Here is an 18893-nt window from a genome sequence, read left to right on the forward strand (position 1 = left end):
GGCCATATTTACTGAGATGGGAAAACTGGGATGAGCAAGTTTTGGGGGGAAATCAGGTGTTCCGTTTTGCATATCTGAAGTTTGAGATGCCTGTCAGGTAGCCTGTTGAAGATGTTAATAGGCAGTTGGCTTTGCAAGTCTGAAGCTCATGGGGGAGGTCAGGAGTTATGCTACCTGTTTGAGAATCATCCACTCGTATGGTACTGAGGGCCACGGACTGGATGAGATCATTCAGGGGATGAGTAAGCAGAACACAGATCTGAGGTTATGGTGTCATAAGAAGAGCAGGGGTTCTGGAGTCATACAGACAAGAGTTTGTTTCTGTCTCTGTCATGTTTTAGCAAATCACCATCACTGCCCTGAACCTCTGTCTTCTTAGCTATAAAATGGGTGTAGAAATACATACCTGGGGCATTTATTGTGACTGTTAACAAAGGCAAGTTCAAAAGGTGCTGGCATGTAGGCCATCACTGAGGGATAATTGCAATGGGTAGCACCGGAACGGACAGGGCTCTGAGCTCAGGACCTAATGGGAAATTAGAATTTCTTGGGATTGGATCCTTTGGTTTTGCAGACATGATAATCAGCCTTGACTGTCTCCTCCCTGTCTTCCAGCTGTGCCCACATGGCTGAAGAAGCCCGAAGACAGCCAGCTAGAGGAGGGCAAGCCCGGCTACTTGCATTGCCTGACTCAGGCCACGCCAAAACCCACAGTCACCTGGTACAGAAACCAGATGCTCATCTCGGAGGTGAGAGTGAGCATTGTTGCGGGGGGGCGGGGGGGGTCCTCACCCACTCTTCCCCTCTCTGCTCCCCTCATAGTGCTCTTTTCTGATGCTTTCCCCGGGGCAGTGTTGGCGGGGGTCAGGCCAAGACCTTCTCTGTGTTGCAGGACTCGCGGTTTGAGGTTTCCAAGAATGGGACCTTGCGCATCAACAGCGTGGAGGTGTATGATGGGACATGGTACCGCTGCGTGAGCAGCACCCCGGCTGGCAGCATTGAGGCCCAAGCCCGTGTACAAGTGCTGGGTGAGCTGGCATGCCTGGGAGAACGCCTTGCTCAGGAGACAGGAGAGTAAAGAGGAAGGGTAGCAGGGTCCAGGATCTTCAGGCCCGCCCTGACCTGCCCAGCTGCCTCAATCTCTCCTCTTCCACCCACCTGCCCTCCCTCTCTTGAAACAGAAAAGCTCAAGTTCACACCACCACCCCGGCCACAGCAGTGCATGGAGTTTGACAAGGAGGCCACGGTGCCCTGCTCGGCCACAGGCCGAGAGAAGCCCACTATTAAGTGGGTACGAGCAGGTCAGTACCATGCGAGCTGGGGAGGGAGCAGGCAGGACTACCCACTGGTCAAATGCGGTCATGTCTGAGGACCAGCTGAGAGCCCAGGACCACGCCAGGAACTGTGGTGACTACAGACAAGAAACGTAGGGCAGACTTACAGTCCATTTAGGAAGAAAGCCAGACGCCAAAGAGGTCGGATTATAGTGTTAGACAGCATACGAGACGGCTCAGGACGAGGGATCGGATTGCACCAGACGGTCCCTTTTCAAAGTAGCCCCATCCTCCCCGCCATGTGAGTAACCTGTGCTCCTTCAGAAAAGTTCGGGAGAAGAAAATGCATAATCCCGCCATCCATTATCTCTGGGTGTGTGCCCTTTTCTTTTTCTGTGCATAACTTTTTGTTTTTACAAAGCGATTTTATTGTACATTTTCCCTTATTAAGCTTACATGAGTAAGACATGCTTGCTATAAAAATAGAAGATGCAGAGAACTGTAATTTTATATTCTTTTTTACCTAGCATTATCAGCATTACTCCGTGTTTTTATACACAAATACTGGCTTTGATGATTGTAATATATTCCAGTGATTGAGTTCACTATGATTTACTTAAATATTCCCTAAGTGTTGGAGATTTGGGTTGCTAATCATCTCCCTCCCTCCCTCCATCCCTCCCTCCTTCTCTGTCTGTCTTTCTCTTTCTGTCTTTTTATTACTGCAATAAACATCTTTAAGCCAAAGTCTTTTCTGGACTTGGCTTTATTTCCTTTGGGAAAGATTCCCAGAAATGGAATAATTATGTATAAGAGAGAATGCACATTTTTACAACCCTTGATGCGGATTGCCAAATTGTTTTTAAAGGGCTGGGCCATTTTTACATTCTTCTGAACGGGGAGTTAGAGAGGAGGTTGTAGGTTTTGAGGAGGAAGAGGGCTCTCCGCTCAGCCAGGGGGTGGGGAGGGCGGGGGGGGGGCAGGTTCTGTGTAATGGGCGGCTCACAGTGGGTCCGACGCCTGGGACTGTGGCAAAGAGCAGGAGTGGATTCTGGGAGTGAGGAGTGACAGGCAGTGAGGTGGGAACAGGGCAAATTCGATTCCCAAACAGAGGTGCAGTTTGGCAGAAGTGGAATGTTACACAGGGCAGTGAGGTGAGGCTGAAAAATTAGTAACGGAGTAAGGAACAGGGGATTTCCATTTCCTGGCTGAGGAGTTTGGGTTTTTGGGTGGTCAGGAGTGTAGACATGTTTTTAAGGAGACATGAGTGATGGAGGGCATTGCCAGCCAGGTGCCCAGGTAAATCTGGTCAATCCCATAATTTCCCTTTGTTGCCCCTGCAGATGGAAGCAGCCTCCCAGAGTGGGTGACAGACAACGCTGGGACCCTGCACTTCTCTAGGGTGACCCGCGACGATGCTGGCAACTACACTTGCATTGCCTCCAATGGGCTGCAGGGCCAGATCCGTGCCCACGTCCAGCTCACTGTGGCAGGTGCGGCTGGGGCCGGGACCCGGGGCTGGGGCTGGCGGGCCCTGTGTGGCAGCAGCCTGCCGCCTGCGGCCCCGTTGCTCACTCCTCCCTGCCCCTCGCTGGGCTTTTCCCATCCAGTTTTCATCACCTTCAAGGTAGAGCCAGAGCGCACAACCGTGTACCAGGGCCACACAGCTCTGCTGCGGTGCGAGGCCCACGGGGACCCCAAGCCACTCATTCAGTGGAAGGGCAAAGACCGCATCCTGGACCCCACCAAGCTGGGACCTAGGTAGGGCCGTCTTCCTCCCCCAGCAACCCCACCTCTTCTGCAGCCTGGTCTGCCGGGAGCTGGCGAGGTGGGCAGCCTGTGGCCTCTCTCCTGGCAGGATGCACATCTTCCAGAACGGCTCCCTGGCGATCCATGATGTGGCCCCTGAGGACTCGGGGCGCTATACCTGCATTGCGGGCAACAGCTGCAACATCAAGCACACAGAGGCCCCCCTCTACGTCGTGGGTATGGGCTGGCGGTAGGGAGCAGTGGGGCCAGACTTCTTCCTCACCTTTGTACTCATCGGCCCCGTGTACACAGAAGGCACTTAAACCATTTTTGTGGTGGGGCTGGGAGCCAGCTGTGTCCCCTCTGCTGTACATGGCACAGTCTCAGCTTCCTTGGGTAGAGCTGGGTGTCGTTTACCTAACATCCCGCAGCTGGGGGCGGGGTGTGTATTGTCGGGCACGCTTGCCTGTAACACTTTCTCCCGGGTCTCCTGCAGCAGCTCCACGTCTCCCTGGGTGGGCGGGGAGAGGATCAGGTCAGGATGCAGCAAGACAAAGTTCCTTTGTCGCGGAGGCCCCCAGAGGATGAGGTGTCTGATGAGAGCCCCTGAGCAGGGTCAGGGACTTGGGGTTTGGGTCTGGCTGCTTCTGCTGCTAACCAGCTGTGTGCCCTTAGAGGCAGGTGCCATTTCCTCTCCAGGGCTGGTTTCTGCATCTGTAAAATGGGAATGGTTTAAACGAGAAGTTCTCAAATTGTGTTTGGTTAGCAGCAAAATTGTTTTTCTAGACAAATATGCTTCACTAGATTAACATTGAAGTGACAGGCCCCTCGGTTGGGGCCATAGGGTATATGTGGGCACTGAGGGATCCTGCATGGTGCCCGCTTCAGTCTCTCCTCCTTAGTTCCCCTCACTTTCCGTGAGCCCCAGGCCGTTGAAAGCCCCTAGACCAGAAGAGCTCTTCTACACACGTTTGTCGAAGAACCTGCTCTGTGCGGGGCCTGACTCCCAGTATCGAGTCACTTAAGGAGCTTGCTAGCAAACTGGGGGTTTGTAGTGCATCCCGACTGTATGGTTTTTATGTGGGTCCCCAGCCTGGTGTTTGGATGCACAGTCAGCGAGGCAATCACTGGCCTCCACTCCTGCAGCGCTCCCTGTGACCTCGGTGGGGCCCGAGGGCGTGGCACTTGTTAAAGCCTGTGACCCTACTAAGGTCTCTCTGGTTGACTAGGCCCTCAAGTATCTGGGAGGTTGCCATATACGTATGGGATATGGAGGGGCTGGTGGACACGTAGGGCTGGGTTTGCTCCAGCATCCTCTGCCCAGATGTCTCTGTGTGTCTCTCAGACAAGCCTGTGCTGGACGAGTCAGAGGGCCCAGGCAGCCCTCCCCCGTACAAGATGATCCAGACCATCGGACTGTCCGTGGGCGCTGCCGTGGCCTACATCATTGCTGTCCTGGGTCTCATGTTCTACTGCAAGAAGCGCTGCAAGGCCAAGCGGCTTCAGAAGCAGCCAGAGGGCGAGGAGCCAGAGATGGAGTGCCTCAATGGTGAGGGGCCCCTTGGAAGGAAGTGCTGCCATGTGCAGGTGCTGGGCGCCCTCTTGCGGCCGTGGCGGACAGAGCTGCAGCACTGGAGGGAGCTGGTGGCCGCGGGGCTGAGGCTTGCTGCTGTGGTCAGAGCAGAGCCTCCCCACGTCCACTGGAAGCTTGAAGTTGGCCAGTTGCCAGGGCCTTGGCTTCTGAGTAACCTGGCTTAAGACTTCCTCATTGGAGCCTCTTGTGCCAGCTTCCCATGTTTCCCAGCCTTCTCCCTGTGGCACTAAGCCGCAGTATTGTGTGACTAATCACAATGTAAGCCATGATATATTGTATATAGTCATGTTTCTGGTACACACTTTGTCTGTCCCCTATTAGTCTTTTGAGTTCCACGAAGTTCTCCTAGGGAGCTCCCTCCTCCTACCCTCCTTCACCTCCAACTGGGAGCCCCCTGGGGTCATTTCTGGGTCTCTCCTGTAAGCTGAGGTGTTAAGGGCAGGGCCTGGGTCTCCCTTACTGTGGCTTCCCCTCTGTGCCTGCCTAGGGCTTTGCACATAGAAGGCCCTATGGAAGGAAAGACCCTTATGTGTATCTGGGGTCCAGGAACCAGTGATTCAAGTGAGACTTGCACACTTTGTTCCATTCCAGAGGTTGTAATCAGCTGCATCAGTGAGTTCATCAGCTGGGTTGGCCCTGTGTGTGGAACACTGGGATCGGACCCATTTGGTAGAAGTAGGAGATTGGGGGAGAAAACTGAGGTCTCCATGGTAACCTGAGTGACAACTCTCTTCTCCACGTTCCCTTGTACCCCTGCTTCCCAGGTGGGCCTTTGCAGAATGGGCAGCCCTCAGCAGAAATCCAGGAGGAAGTGGCCTTGACCAGCTTGGGCTCTGGCCCTGCAGCCACCAACAAACGCCACAGTACGAGTGATAAGATGCACTTCCCGAGGGCCAGTCTGCAGCCCATCACCACACTGGGTATGTGGCCTTGGCCGCAACGCCTCTGCGTAACTGTAGGTCACCGGTTCTGGTTTGAGGCTAGGTCATGGCTGGTGGCTCTGAAGTCCCTGAAACCTAGAACCTTAGAGATGGGGGGGCACAGGGGAGATCTAGTGTGTCCTCGTTGCCTGTCATTCATATCCCAGCTCCACAACTTGTGTTGTTCTTGTGTGTGTGTGTTTAAAAGATTTTATTTATTTATTTTTAGAGAGAGGGAAAGGGAGGGAGAAAGACAGGGAGAGAAACATCAATAAATTGCTTCTTGTATACTCTTCAACCGGGGACTGAACCCACAACCCAGGCACATACCTTGACTGGGAATTGAACTGGCGATCTTTCGCTTTGCAGAATGATGCCCAGCCTAACTGAGCCACACCGGTCAGGGGTCCTGTGTGTTACTGACTTTTTTTCTTTAGATCAACTCCTTGTTTTTTAAAACCTAACTAAAGTTAGCTTTGTTCTAAGAAAAAAATGTGAGAAGTTAGGGATTTGTGCCAGTTAAATTTTTTCTGAGCGCTCATTAAACATATAACTATTGAGATGTGTTTATTATGAGTCACCTGAAATTCTCATACAACCCATCCTTTGGAAAACCCTGAATGTTAATCCCATCCCTTTATTTTACTGTTGGGGACTTGAAGTCCAGAGTGGGAGGGCGAGGGGTTTGCGAGGGGTCTCATAGCTGAACTAGGCCACTGCCCAGTCCAGGTGGGTGGGGAGTAGCAAAGACTCCCCACTGTGTGACAGAGATAGGCGAGGCACCTTCCCTAGTCAGGGGCTTCCTCTGCTTGGGTGCAGGCAGCTGGCTGACTCAGATCTGTGCCCACAGGAAAAAGTGAGTTTGGAGAGGTGTTCTTGGCGAAGGCACAGGGCTTGGAGGAGGGCGTGGCAGAGACCCTGGTGCTTGTGAAGAGCCTGCAGAGTCGGGATGAGCAGCAACAGCTGGACTTCCGGAGAGAGTTTGAGATGTTTGGGAAGCTGAACCATGCCAATGTGGTGCGGCTCCTGGGGCTGTGTCGGGAGGCCGAGCCCCACTACATGGTGCTGGAATATGTAGACCTGGTATGCTGCTGGCCGGGGACCCGGGTGTCTCAGGAGGGCAGTGTCCTGCCAGGGGTTGTGGGGGAGCACCATGGGAACCTCATCTCATGTGGTCTCAGCCAAGGCCTGCTGTTGCCACTTTGAGATGCTCAGCCTCCTGCCCACCCCCACCCTGCGTCCCCCCCTCTACCCCCAGCTCTCTGACACCTGCCTTCCCTGGACCGGCACTTCCTCTGCCAGTCCTGTGTCTGGGGGTTGGTCCCAAGTTCTTCCTGCCTTCTCACTCTGCACACGGCATGGGTACCTTCCAGATCTCCTTCCCTGACTCTGGTTTTCTGTGGTTTGTTACTTTTCTTTTTCCCTAGGGCTTGTCACCCCTTGGGAATAAGCTTATCAGAACTCGCTTTCCTTCCTTCCCAATGTCCCCATGCGAGGCACCAGTGTTAGCCCACGCCCAGACCTGCCCCTTGCTCCCCATCCCCAACTCACCTAGGCCTAATTACCCCTGGTCCTCAAAAGGCTGCTTACCAAACCCTCCAGCTCTGGGGCGGGAAGGGGAGGAGTAATCCTTAGTCTTCCCATCAGAAGTGTTTATGAGTGCTTTATGTATGTTTTTGCTGCTGGTGTTCCCCTTCCCCCTTGTTTGCTTGTCTGTTAGATAAGAAGCCCCGGGAGAATAGGAGTCAGTAGGGGGCGCTGTGGTTTTTTCTTGGCTCCTGGAGGGCAGGAGCTTTGACAGCTGCCTGCCTAGGGGGTCCTCTGAGGGTAGATATGACCGCCCTCTCTTTGACTGAGAGCTTCTGGGAGGTGCCTCCTATGTATTTTTTCATTCCCACTGGACTTCCCCCAGGGGAGGGTGAGTCCAGGCTTGGGTGGGCAGTTAGGTCAAGGCTTCTCACCATCTGCCAGGCACGTACCCTGTGAGCACCTGCTTGGTTTAAGGCTTTGGATAGAATGGCTGGGTTCTGACGTGACAGAGACTGTTGCTTTTTCCTCAGGGAGACCTCAAACAGTTCCTGAGGATTTCTAAGAGCAAGGATGAAAAATTGAAGTCACAGCCCCTCAACACTAAGCAGAAGGTGAGGACATGGAGGGAGAAGAGGGCCGTCCCCAAGGGTGGGCCAGGAGCAAGGGCAGTCGTGGCAACAGGTACTGCTGATTGAGTGCTCCCAGTGGGCCAGGCCCTATGGTAAGTACTTCACATGTGTCTCCTCACTGCTTACAACAATCATCTTAATGTGTCACTATCTCGATTTTGTGGATGAAGAAACAAATTAAGTAGCTTTGTTTTGCTATGTTGCATTCATATAGCAGAGCTGCTCTTCATCTTTGTCACAGAGCAGGATGTTAGCCTCCTGCATGAGCCCTGAGCTGGAGGAGCAGGGAGCCCTGAGCTGGAGGAGCAGGGAGCGCTGAGCTGGAGGATCAGGGAGCCCTGAGCTGGGGGAGCAGGGAGAGCTGAGCTGGGGGAGCAGAGAGCCCTGAGCTGGAGGAGCAGGGAGCGGCTGAGTTTTGGGGGCCTGCTGGGCTGGGTGTGTCCCTAAGTATTGTTTCAGGCTCTGAGTGTGGAAACTTGTGAGTGAACTGCCCATGTTTCACACACTGTGGTTTTCACATTTTCACTCTCACTTTGGCTGTAACCGTGCAGTCTTTCCTTCCTGTTTTCCTGCCTTCTGGGCAGAAGGTTGTTCTGGGCACAGAGCCCTGCCTGGAGCCCGGTGGATTGGACCTGGGTTGAGACAGTGAAGAAGGGAAAACTTGCCTGCTCCCCCTGCCCACATCAGATGAGGCCTTCGGCAGCCCAGCCCTTCCTGTCCACAGCCTTTTCCCTTTCCTCTGAAATGGACCCACCTCCTTCCGTGTGACTGGGTACTCTGCTTCCAAGCTGACAGCAAAGCCACCTCATAAACCAGGCAAAGCCCGGGGCAGCTAGACAGACTGCCTGCTAGGGCCCTTCCAGGTGACCATTCCCTGCCTTGTAAGCTGACTCGGGTCACAGACTCTGGTGGCAAGACAGAAAGGTATGGCTGGTTGATTGGTCAGGTGAGTGGGACCCTGGCTGCCCCTGTTCTCTCTGGGGAAGTGGCTCTGGGCCCTTTAGGCTGGCGTCCTCCTGTTATAGGTGAATTCACTAAGGCCCAGGCAGGACAAGTAACCTGGCCCCAGGTCAGCCAGAGCTGGCCTCTTGACACCGCCCCCCTATCTCCGTCTCTGAGAAGCCATAGGATAGGACATGCTATTTCAGGTTGGTGGCGTGTCAGGACCCCAGAGCTCACAAATCAGGACGTGCACGGAGCCAGCGAGTCTTTAAAATTGAAACTGCCAGCCACCGTTGGGGCACTTAGGATCTAGTGGGGGAGCTTAGGTCAGTGAGGACGCATGTGCCATACAGACTTCAGGTAGGACACAGAAAGCGAGTGAGAGGTGTGAATTAAGAGGACATCCACATCCTTTAGGTGGACAGACCGATGTGGTTAATAAAGAAAGATTCCTGGTAGAGAAAGCTATTCAAGTTCAGTTCTCAAGGACAGGAAGCCGTTGAATGGCAGGGAGGGGTCGGATTCAGGAGAGAGGGGAGTCAAGGTAGGTTTTCTGTGGCTGGCATAGGGACACGGGCTGGCAGGAAGTCAGTTACCCTGTCACATGACCTGAGAGACTGTATGTGGCCGAAAGTCGTCACCACCTTTGGTAGAGATCTCTCCCACACTTTTTCGAGAGAACACCTGAAATTTGTGGGGGGAGCTCCAGTCAGTGGAGTTCCACTCTCTGAGGGCAGTGTTCTGCATCTGATGGGGATGGAGGGTCGGGGTGGGGTTGCTTTTAAAAGAGGAGATTTCTGGACCATACCTCACTCGGACGGAGGGAAGCAGAAAGTCTGAAGTGTAGGGTCTGAGGGCTCACATTTTGCAGACAACCTTTTTGGCTGATTGGTGAGCTCAGTGAAGTGCAAGGAGTCCTCGTGTAGGACAGTGATTTTTGAGATGTGTTTCCATTAGGATCTCCTATAAGAAGTGCATTATAATCATGACCCAGCACATGCGCACACACCTAAAACTAAACTTTCACAACTGTATTCGATGTACTTGACATTTCCTAGTTTTTTCTTATTGTTATTTTTATCATATTTTATCCATTACCATTTATCCCCCTTACACCCTCTGCCACCTCCACCCACCCCCTCTCCCGCTGGCAGTCACCTCACTGCTGCCCGCGTCCGTGAGTCCTTTTTTGTTCAGTCCTTCCCGCCCTAGCCCCCAGCCCAGCCTATTTTTTTTTTACCCATAGAATTGGTTTGAGACCTACATGGGTCTTCATCGGTAGTTTAAAAAAGACTGCTCTTTGGGGATTCCATGAAAATGACAAATTCCTAGGAAGTATGCACTAAAACTTGTAGAAACTTTCTCTTGCTTGTGCTGGTAATTGAGTGAGCCACTGTGTTAATATGCCTGAGGGTCCTGGGGAATGGAAGGACGAAGAGTTAAATTTTAAAGGGAGGTGGAATGGCAGGCAGGCTGTTCCCTGACCAGCTAGAGCTGGAGCCGGGGTGCCGTACGTGGTGTGGGTAGGGGGGGGGGGCCAGGAGGATTTCAGGATAGCAGTGGGGTGGTGATAGAAATCAGACACTGGCCCTGGGTGGAGGCATAATTGTAGATAATGCTTGTTAGAGTAGCTGCTAAGAGGAAGATTTCAAAGGCAGAGAGCTGTAAACTGTGATTTCTCCCTGGATCACCTGTAAGCTAATGCCAAGACAAGCAGCAGGGTCAGCCTAGCACACCTGGTGGGTAGTGCTTTCTGCAGTCGGGGGCTGGGACATGTGGGGGGACACTGGAAGCCTGTTGTGAGAGGAGCACAGTAGTGTCACAGTGGGTTAGCTGAGCCTGAGCGAGCCCTCAGTACTAAAGTTGGAAAGGAGGGTGGGTCTGGTCTTTGTGACAGTATCTGAAGCAGTCCTGTGGTCCTTTGATGGCGGCTTGCCCAGCAGTGGCGAAACACTTGACTGGCTTGGGCCTAACAGGATTCCCTCTTTCTGTCCTCACTTAGCCAGCATTTCCAGAAGCGCTGCCTCTCTGGAAAGACAGCAAGTTAGTCACCATGCCAGGTCCACTCTCTTCTGTTTCCCTCGACTGGCAGCAGAGTGAGAGCAGACTTGGGGGGGCGGCAGGTGTGATCAGGGCGCATTACAAAAGCCTTTGTCTGCCCCTCACAGATACCAGGCGAGGCCGAACAATGCCCTGGGCTTCTGAAGCCCGAAGTAGTAGAGGCTGTCCACTTACGAAGCTCACTTCAGTGGTCATCTGGTACAGGGAACTGTTCCACGCGTGGGAAATGTAACCCAGCCCCCACTCGGAAAAGCCAGTGGGAGCGAGGTCTGTTAGGCAGGACCCATGCCCACAGACAGGTTCTCCCGTGGGGAATCAGGCCTGCATTGTACCTAGGCTGCTATGAGACTTGCTTTTACTGAAACTATCTCACCCCGGATTGAGGCAGCAAATGTTTACCGAGTATCTTTAACTTCCTAAAGTCTGTGCTAAACCTCCCAAGTATGGAGTGTAACCAGTTCAACCACTTTCCCCCTTGAGCTATAACATCCTTCTATTTGAAGTAATTAGCAGCATTCTGTCCTTGGTTGTCTGTAAAAGGTAATCACCTACAGTGAACCTGTGCATAGTAAATGAGGACCATCCTGGATGTAATGTGCCCAGAAAAGCAATAAAAGCCTGTCCAGGCAGGGGTCAGCTCTCTCTTGGGCTCTCTCTGGCCCTCACGCCCTCTCTCACTTAGAGAGTGGCCGTGCCGTCCCTTTTCCTCCACAGGATTTCTGGAGTCTGTGCGTGTTTGTCTATTGCTGCCACAACACAGGATCCTGCGGGCCGGGATCCGAATCACTCTGGCCCTTCTACCACCAGTGGCCCTTGGGGCGTTCCGAGGATGGCAGTGTGGAGACTGTTTTGGGAGCGTGGCCCCTACTTTTCCTTGGAGACGCAGTGCAGGGCTCTGCGCCCAGGGGAGGGCTCAGTAACCCTGGTAGATGTGTTCACCTGACCTCATTAGCCCCCCTCACTGATGACACATGTGTGGTTGCAAGCTATCCGGAGATTTTGTGTCTTCTCTTTCGATAAAGAAAACGCACTGAGAAGGTGAGATTGTTCCCAGCTCCTGGCGGTGCCCTTTGTTCAGCAAGCACCTGTGTGTACGCCGTGTCTATGTCTGTCAGCACGCGTGTTGCTGGGGCCAGGTCGGCGGCACTGGTTTGGGTCAGCGCTGTCTGATGGAACTTGCCGCAGCGAAGGCAGCGTTCCATCTCCACTGCCGTCCCAGGCAGCAGTCACTAGCCCCCTGGGGCTGCTGAGCGCTTAGAATGTGGCCAGAGCCACTGAGACGCGGCATTTTTAATCTTACTAACTTTTAGTTAACTGAAGTAGCCACGTGGGGCCAGGGGCCACTGTTTTGGACAGCGCAGGTCTAGACCCTTGTGTTCTCCACTTTTTGTGACTGAGAACCACTGTAGCAAATTTGATGTCACAACCCAACATTTGGCGTAGTTACATATTTTAAAAATGAAAACTGTTATCAGTGATATCCTTATGAACTAATAGACTCTGATATTTCCCATTCTAGTTTTTTAATTCTGGTGAAGATTCACTAAATTGCTTTCATGTCTTTGGAGGTGAGCCCTCTCGGCGTGGCTCCTCTGCCAGCCTTCCTGTGACCCTGGGAGCCAGGCCGGTGGAGCCGCGCAGAGCTAGCTGGCGATGCTGAAGGGCCAAACAGGAGCCAGCACCCCGCCTCTGGGGTCACTGATGGGCCGACAGCCCTCCCGTGCCCCCAGCACCAGTGATGGGACCCGGAGAGGCAGCTGTGGTATTGAGGAAAGAGGCAGGCATTGATACGAGGCTGCATATAAAGTCTAGGATGGGATCGTGGGCTGAGGATGAGCCCCACCTCATGGAGTGCGAGGCAGAGGCAGAGGCGGCGGGCCCCCCTCAAGGGTCCAGCACACGACAAGTGCTCTGTCCCCTTCTCTCAGATTGGGTGGTGTCCTTGCACGGGCTAACTTGATAACAGCCCCTCTGCCAATTCCCATTCTCTTTCACTCCTCTTTGAACTTCAGAAACAGAATCACATTAACCACAATCTTTGCATAATCTATAACATACTCATTATTAGTCCACACATGGGCTGCTTCTACTTAGTTATTGTTTTATTTTTACTTATTTTAGAGAGAGGGAAAGGGAGGGAGAGAGAGGGAGAGAACATCAGTGTGTGAGAGATACAATCAGTTGCTTCTAACTGGGGACCTGGCCTGCACTGGGATGCCCTGACTGGAATTTGAATTGGCGACTTTTTGGTTCGCAGGCCCGTACTCAATCCACTGAGCTATATGCCAGCCAGGGCTTATTTTTCATGTATTGTTTTGACCATTAGAGATAAGTTGGGGGCAAACTTTTGACCTTTTGCCAGCAGATATGGGTTAAATGATATCTTGTTGGGTCTTGGCATATATTTCCTTGAAAACCGATGATTGGGTTTTGGCCCCGTTCTTACCATCCTCCCTCCACGACTGCGTTTCTGTGATGGGTCACTTCTCCCTTACGGACCCAGGGGATGAGTCTGTACGGAGAAGCAGCACACAGCTGGTCTGTGACTTGTTAAATGGTCTTCCACAGGCCCAGGGATCTCTTTGCATTTCTGTTGCCTTGTCTCTATAAGCAAATGCTGCAGGTCCTATGTGTCCCTCAGTGGTTGCTCCCAAGGTTTGGAACAGGTGACAGAGGCGTAGGGGCCGTAGGTCTTTACAGGTGCTCTCCCGGTGCTCCAACTCCGCCTCTGTTTAACGGGAAGCACCTCCCTTCAGGTGGTGGCAGCCTTCTGCGGGTGTAAGTCTTGTCTCCTGTCTGGACCGTCCTCTCACTAGGAGCCCTACTGTGCCACATCCTGTCACATTACCACACCCAGCTGTGTATGGTGCAGAACATGCTCAATTACTGTTTGTCCAGTGCACTGATATGTACCGGGAAAATGTTAGCCTAGCTTGATTATAGTTACATTCAACATGTTCTATAAGGTATCCTATATAATACACTCCCGTGGCTCAGAACCTTAAAAGGCTATCAGGGAACTGTATTTTTCCTCTCTCACACTTTGGAAAATAGCTTGTCGTCGTTCTGTAGAGCTGCAGATCTCATAGTCCGTGACCTGCACCGAGGTATCGTAAAGACATTCACGCACGTGCACACCTGTAAGAGCGGGCAGAGCAGCACTGTTCTTAACAGCCAGCGCTGGGGGGGATCCAAATGTCCGTTGGCACTAAAATGAATAAATTATGGTGTATTTAGGATGAAAACTCTGTACACTGGTACCCGCCCCCCTCCCATCCCCCCCAAAAGGATGACTTCTCACAGTGCTGAGTAAGAGCATCAGGCACAAAAAGAGTACACATTTTGTGTGCTTCCGGCCTTCCCTGGTTCCAGAATGGGCAAACCTGAATTGTGTTGTTTAGGAATGTATGTGTAATGGTAAAACCAGAAAGACTAGCCAGGAAGTTATCATCATACAGGCAGGAGAGTGCTTAGCTCTGCTGGGGAGGGAGCGTGTATGATGAGGAAGGAGCCCTTAGGGGTTTTGGGGGTGCTAGCTTCTTGGTTTTGTTTTTTTCGACTTAGTGATTGTCACCTGGGTGTGAGCTTTATAATTATTTGTGAAAGTGCACGTGTATTTGACGAGCTTTTCCCTATGTCATTTACCATTTAAATAGTATAAACCGTAAGTTTTTCTTCCGGCTCTCTAGGTTCCAGCTCCCCTCCTTGGAGGCAACCAGTCATGCGTGTGTTTGTGTGTATATGTGTGTGTTCACACACACAACACACACGCAGAAATTCTATATATTTTTTGTTTTGTTTTTTTATATACAACTAGCAGAAAATAAGTAATTTTGAAGTAAAAAGGAGAAAAGGAACAACCCATAAAGATGTAAAGCCACGATTAATGCCCAGTTATTTTTCACGTGTGTGCTCCCCACCCGTGTGCCACTCCCCCGTCTAGCACCTGCTGTGTGTCCCCATGGTTCCAGGTGCTTAATTTCACTTAATTCTGTTCTTGGGACCGCGCCCTGAGGCACTGTCACTGCCCCCATTTTACAGAGAAGGAAACTGAAGCTGCTGTGCCTTTGCTTTGGGGCTTCCCAAGCACCACACTGATGGATCGAGACCCCACCAAGGGTTTTGTCTGGGGTGGTCACCTTGATCCCCTAGACCCAGGTGCTCTGACAAGCCCCTCTCTTACTCCAGGTGGCCCTGTGCACCCAGGTGGCCCTGGGCATGGAGCACCTGTCCAACAACCGCTTTGTGCACAAGGACCTGGCTGCTCGCAACTGCCTGGTCAGCGCCCAGAGACAGGTGAAGGTGTCGGCTCTGGGGCTCAGCAAGGACGTGTACAACAGGTAGGACATGGGAGGGGAGGGGTAGGCTGGGGCGAGGGGCAGAGGGCAGATGTGGGAGGTGTGAGGAGGGGCTTAGTGTCTGCTTAGTCTAAAGTTGGAAGGCCTGGGAAGGGGCGGAGACTTCCTACCCTCTCTCCAAGGTGCGGCCAGCATCCCAGCCAGTGGGCCATGGGTCCCTGCCGCTCATACATTTTCTCTGGTGGTGAAAAATTATAAGCCTTTGAAAAATAACTAGTTGAATTTTATACATTTATATATAATTTATTCATATGGTTCCCTGTGTAAGTTCCTGAATTCAGCAATTATTATTTTGAAGCCTGAGACTTAAAGCTCAGCTCCCACCGCCAGAGATTGCTCTGGAATGCCCACACATACTACATAGCACCTCTGGGAACTTCCCCTCGAGTCACCCCAGTTCTGAGTCACCCCAGTTGGTCTGATTATTGCTTTAGTCATGATTTATCACTAGTAAAACTTTTTTCAATTTGCTTTCCATTTAACTTGTTCTTTTTCACATTTTTAAAACTAATAACGAAAGTATGTATGATTATTAGCTTTCTGGGTTTTTATTGAAATATAAGCAAAGTTTGATTCTTAATGGGATTTTTTACCTGTCAGACCCCATGTGGACACCTCCAGATTTCATGCGGTACACCTCTGTGCTCAGCATCAGTGTCGCCAGTTTTTCTGGGTGCCCTGATACAGGAAAGTTGGGTTCTAGCTAGGATATGAGGCCTGGGAGGAACGATCTGTGTTCACCCCACGCCACCCCACCCCCTGAGCCCCAACCCCACATGTGGTTTTCTTCTGCAGTGAGTACTACCACTTCCGCCAGGCTTGGGTGCCTCTGCGCTGGATGTCCCCTGAGGCCATCCTGGAAGGCGACTTCTCCACCAAGTCTGATGTCTGGGCCTACGGTGTGCTCATGTGGGAAGTGTTCACCCATGGAGAGATGCCCCATGGTGGGCAGGCTGACGACGAAGTGCTGGCAGGTAGGCAGCTGAGTTCCCAAGGGACCAAGCCAAATGTTCTCTAGGAGGAGAGTTTGCTCAAAGTCCTGGGGCCAGCTCAGCCTGCCTTCCCTCAGGGCTGGTTTTAGCAGGAACACAGATACGGCCACTGATGTTGAAATACTGAAATACTGGTGGGTAAACAGCTGCTGCCCCCAGTGGCCGCTCTAGCTGCCGACGCCTGCCCACTGACCCCACTTCAGCCCCCGTGCGTTGGTTGCCTCCTGTGCTCTGTGGACCCTGCTGGGACCAGCGGCGCGGAGCTGGGGCTAGGGCAGTTATCCCCTTTGGTTGCAGGACACTTGCAGGGTACTCCACCTCAAGTCAGAGCCCAGCAACCCCCCACCCCAAGTCGCCCTCCAGTGGCTGCCTGTGGGAACTGCAGGCTCCAAAGAGTATTGGCCAGGGGGCTGGTTAAAAGTTTGACTAACACTCCTCCCACCATTTTTCCTGCAGACTTGCAGGCTGGGAAGGCCAAACTCCCACAGCCTGAGGGCTGTCCTTCCAAGCTCTACCGGCTGATGCAGCGCTGCTGGGCCCTCAGCCCCAAGGACAGGCCCTCCTTCAGTGAGATCGCCAACACCCTGGGAGACAGCCCGGCAGAGAGCAAGCCGTGAGGAGGGAGCCCAGGCAGGCTGTGCCTCAGGATCCATGGGCGGGGGAGGACCTCTTAAAGGGTGCCTGCAGCATGATGGGCAAGATCCCTGTCCTCCTTGGCCCCGGGGGCCCTGGCACCATAGGCATTGCTTAGGTCTGGGCAGGGCCTGGGGTTTCCTCCTCTTTCTTACCCTCAGCCCTTGGGGAAGCTGATTGGGACCCAGACTGGGTGACTAGGGCCTTGGGCTGGGCAGCTTGCTGTGCCACCCTTCCCTCCTTCAGGGACAGTGTGGGTGCCTCAGGTAACCCCAGTTTCTGGCCTGGGTCTCCTCCCTTTGACCAGGTCCATTTCTGTCACTCACCTGCCAAGTTTGCCCAGGGAGGGGCCAGGCTGGAGATTAGTTGGGTTTGAGGGGTGCTCCTTAATATACTCAAATTCCCGAGTAGTTCTGGCCCATGGGACCCACCTCGGGGTCCACACCAGGACCGGGAGGACACGCCAGTGCGTCGTCCCCGCATGGACTTGTGCACGCTGACCGTACCCGTGCCTCCGCCTCACCCTTCTCTCCTTCCCTCATCCTAAGTGCCTGGCAGATGAAGGAGTTTTCAGGAGCTTTTGACATTATAGAACCCGCCCTTTTTGTATGCACCGTGGGCGGCTTTTGTATGTACTTACAGCGTAGGGTGGGTGGGCTTGGGAGGGAGGGTGCGCCCTGGAGAAGATGGGGGCAGGGGCCACCCCTGGCTCACACCTTTGTTGTTGTTGTTGTTGTTTGTTTGGGTTTTTTACACTCGCTGCTCTCAATAAAAAAGCCTTTTTTACAGCCTGCTTCTGATGCTCATTCTCTGCTGTTGCCCATGAATGATGTCCCATCTTCCCTCGCTTATTAGAAGGGGCCACGTGCCTTCATGGAACCTGCTGAGGCTTGGCCTGGAATAAGTGGTAGACACTGATCCTTCACTCTGGCTTGTGGAGCCTGTGGGCTCCAGAGGCAAGGCCACCTCTTGTCCATGGGACCGTGTGTTGCTCTCTGCCAACTGCTTACTCTGTGTTGGCCGCCCTAGCCGTCATGGTCAGGTGGGGAGGGCGGAAGTGTGAAGGAGGACAGGTTAGAGTAGGATTGGAGGAGTCGTTAATGACAGATTCAGGTCTCAGAATCCCTTTAAGACTCCAGGAGTATTTTATAATCTTGGATCCCTAAAAAGTGAATAAATTCCCAGATGTTACTCATTTTATTAAAAACAACAGCTCTAGGAGGGAGATGGAGTGGATAGTAGTGAGCAAAGAGATGATACTTAATGCCTTATTGCTCCAGGCCCCTCAGCTGATTGGATTCCTGCCTCTTCTTTACCTAGACCTGTCGTCAGTTACATTCTACCTTATTCCAGTAACGTCAGCCTGGTTCCCCAACCTAAAGAAATGAGCCCTTAACTCTGAAAGTGCCCTAGTTCATTCTGTTTGTCGCCACACTTCTCCGTCATGAAAATAACAGCTAGTAGTTACTTGCTCTGTACCAGTCACTTTGCTAAGCATTTAACATGCATTATTTCATTTAATCGCAACCTCTCCGTTAGCCAGTATTATTGTTCCTGTTTCACAGATTAGAAGGGAGTCTCCCCAAGGTCACGCAGCTAGTAACTGAGCCACTTACTTGTTGAGGTACAGTGTGTTACATCCTATAGGTATGTTGGAATGAAAAAAAGCCTCAAGAACAATTTCTCTACAGCAATGTTTTTCAAACTGTGGGTTGCAACCAGCATTTTAAAAATACAAAATGATAGAAATGATCTTTTACAAAATTTTGTGATATTTGATACTTGTTAGTATATACTGGGTTATGTTACTAGTCAGCTTTGGGGGTGGTGATCCTGCTTAATGACTCCCAAATCTCAGTCACAGCAAAAATTTATACATTTTTCTCCCTCTTGGATCTGGAGGTCGGAAGGTTCAGCTGATCTTGGAGGGACCTAGCTGAGTTCAGCTGGGCTTGGCTCTAGGCTGTAGGACTGATTTGAGTCTACCCTGCTGGTCCCAGAGCACACTTGCACGGAGCAGCAGGAGCAGAGAAATCAAGCTAGATCACGCAAACACTTTTAAAACCACAAGTCCGTTAACATTTTATTGGCCAAGGCATGTCACGTGTTGAAACCGAACAGCAGTGGTAGGTTCTGCAAAGTAATGTGGAAAAGGATGTAGATGTCTAATTCCAACACAGGGTTTAAAGAATTGGGACCAAAAATCTAATC

At 52.2% G+C, this 18893-nt stretch overlaps 1 protein-coding gene across 1 annotated transcript in view; it reads left to right on the plus strand.

The window, feature by feature from the left end:
• Positions 1 to 17470, plus strand: part of PTK7 (protein tyrosine kinase 7 (inactive)) — a 60584-nt gene extending 43114 nt beyond the window's left edge. Inside the window, exons 8-20 of the mRNA XM_024557655.3 lie at positions 616 to 749; positions 893 to 1028; positions 1182 to 1301; positions 2618 to 2767; positions 2885 to 3035; positions 3133 to 3260; positions 4369 to 4572; positions 5382 to 5537; positions 6388 to 6620; positions 7598 to 7678; positions 14888 to 15039; positions 15853 to 16031; positions 16506 to 17470. Coding sequence (XP_024413423.2) covers positions 616 to 749; positions 893 to 1028; positions 1182 to 1301; positions 2618 to 2767; positions 2885 to 3035; positions 3133 to 3260; positions 4369 to 4572; positions 5382 to 5537; positions 6388 to 6620; positions 7598 to 7678; positions 14888 to 15039; positions 15853 to 16031; positions 16506 to 16666 — 1985 coding nt within the window. The 3' untranslated portion in view covers positions 16667 to 17470. The remainder of the gene's footprint in view (positions 1 to 615; positions 750 to 892; positions 1029 to 1181; positions 1302 to 2617; positions 2768 to 2884; positions 3036 to 3132; positions 3261 to 4368; positions 4573 to 5381; positions 5538 to 6387; positions 6621 to 7597; positions 7679 to 14887; positions 15040 to 15852; positions 16032 to 16505) is intronic.
• Positions 17471 to 18893: the final 1423 nt, after the last annotated feature.

Source organism: Desmodus rotundus, chromosome 11, assembly GCF_022682495.2.
Source record: "Desmodus rotundus isolate HL8 chromosome 11, HLdesRot8A.1, whole genome shotgun sequence".
In the NCBI taxonomy this organism is placed as follows: domain Eukaryota; kingdom Metazoa; phylum Chordata; class Mammalia; order Chiroptera; family Phyllostomidae; genus Desmodus; species Desmodus rotundus.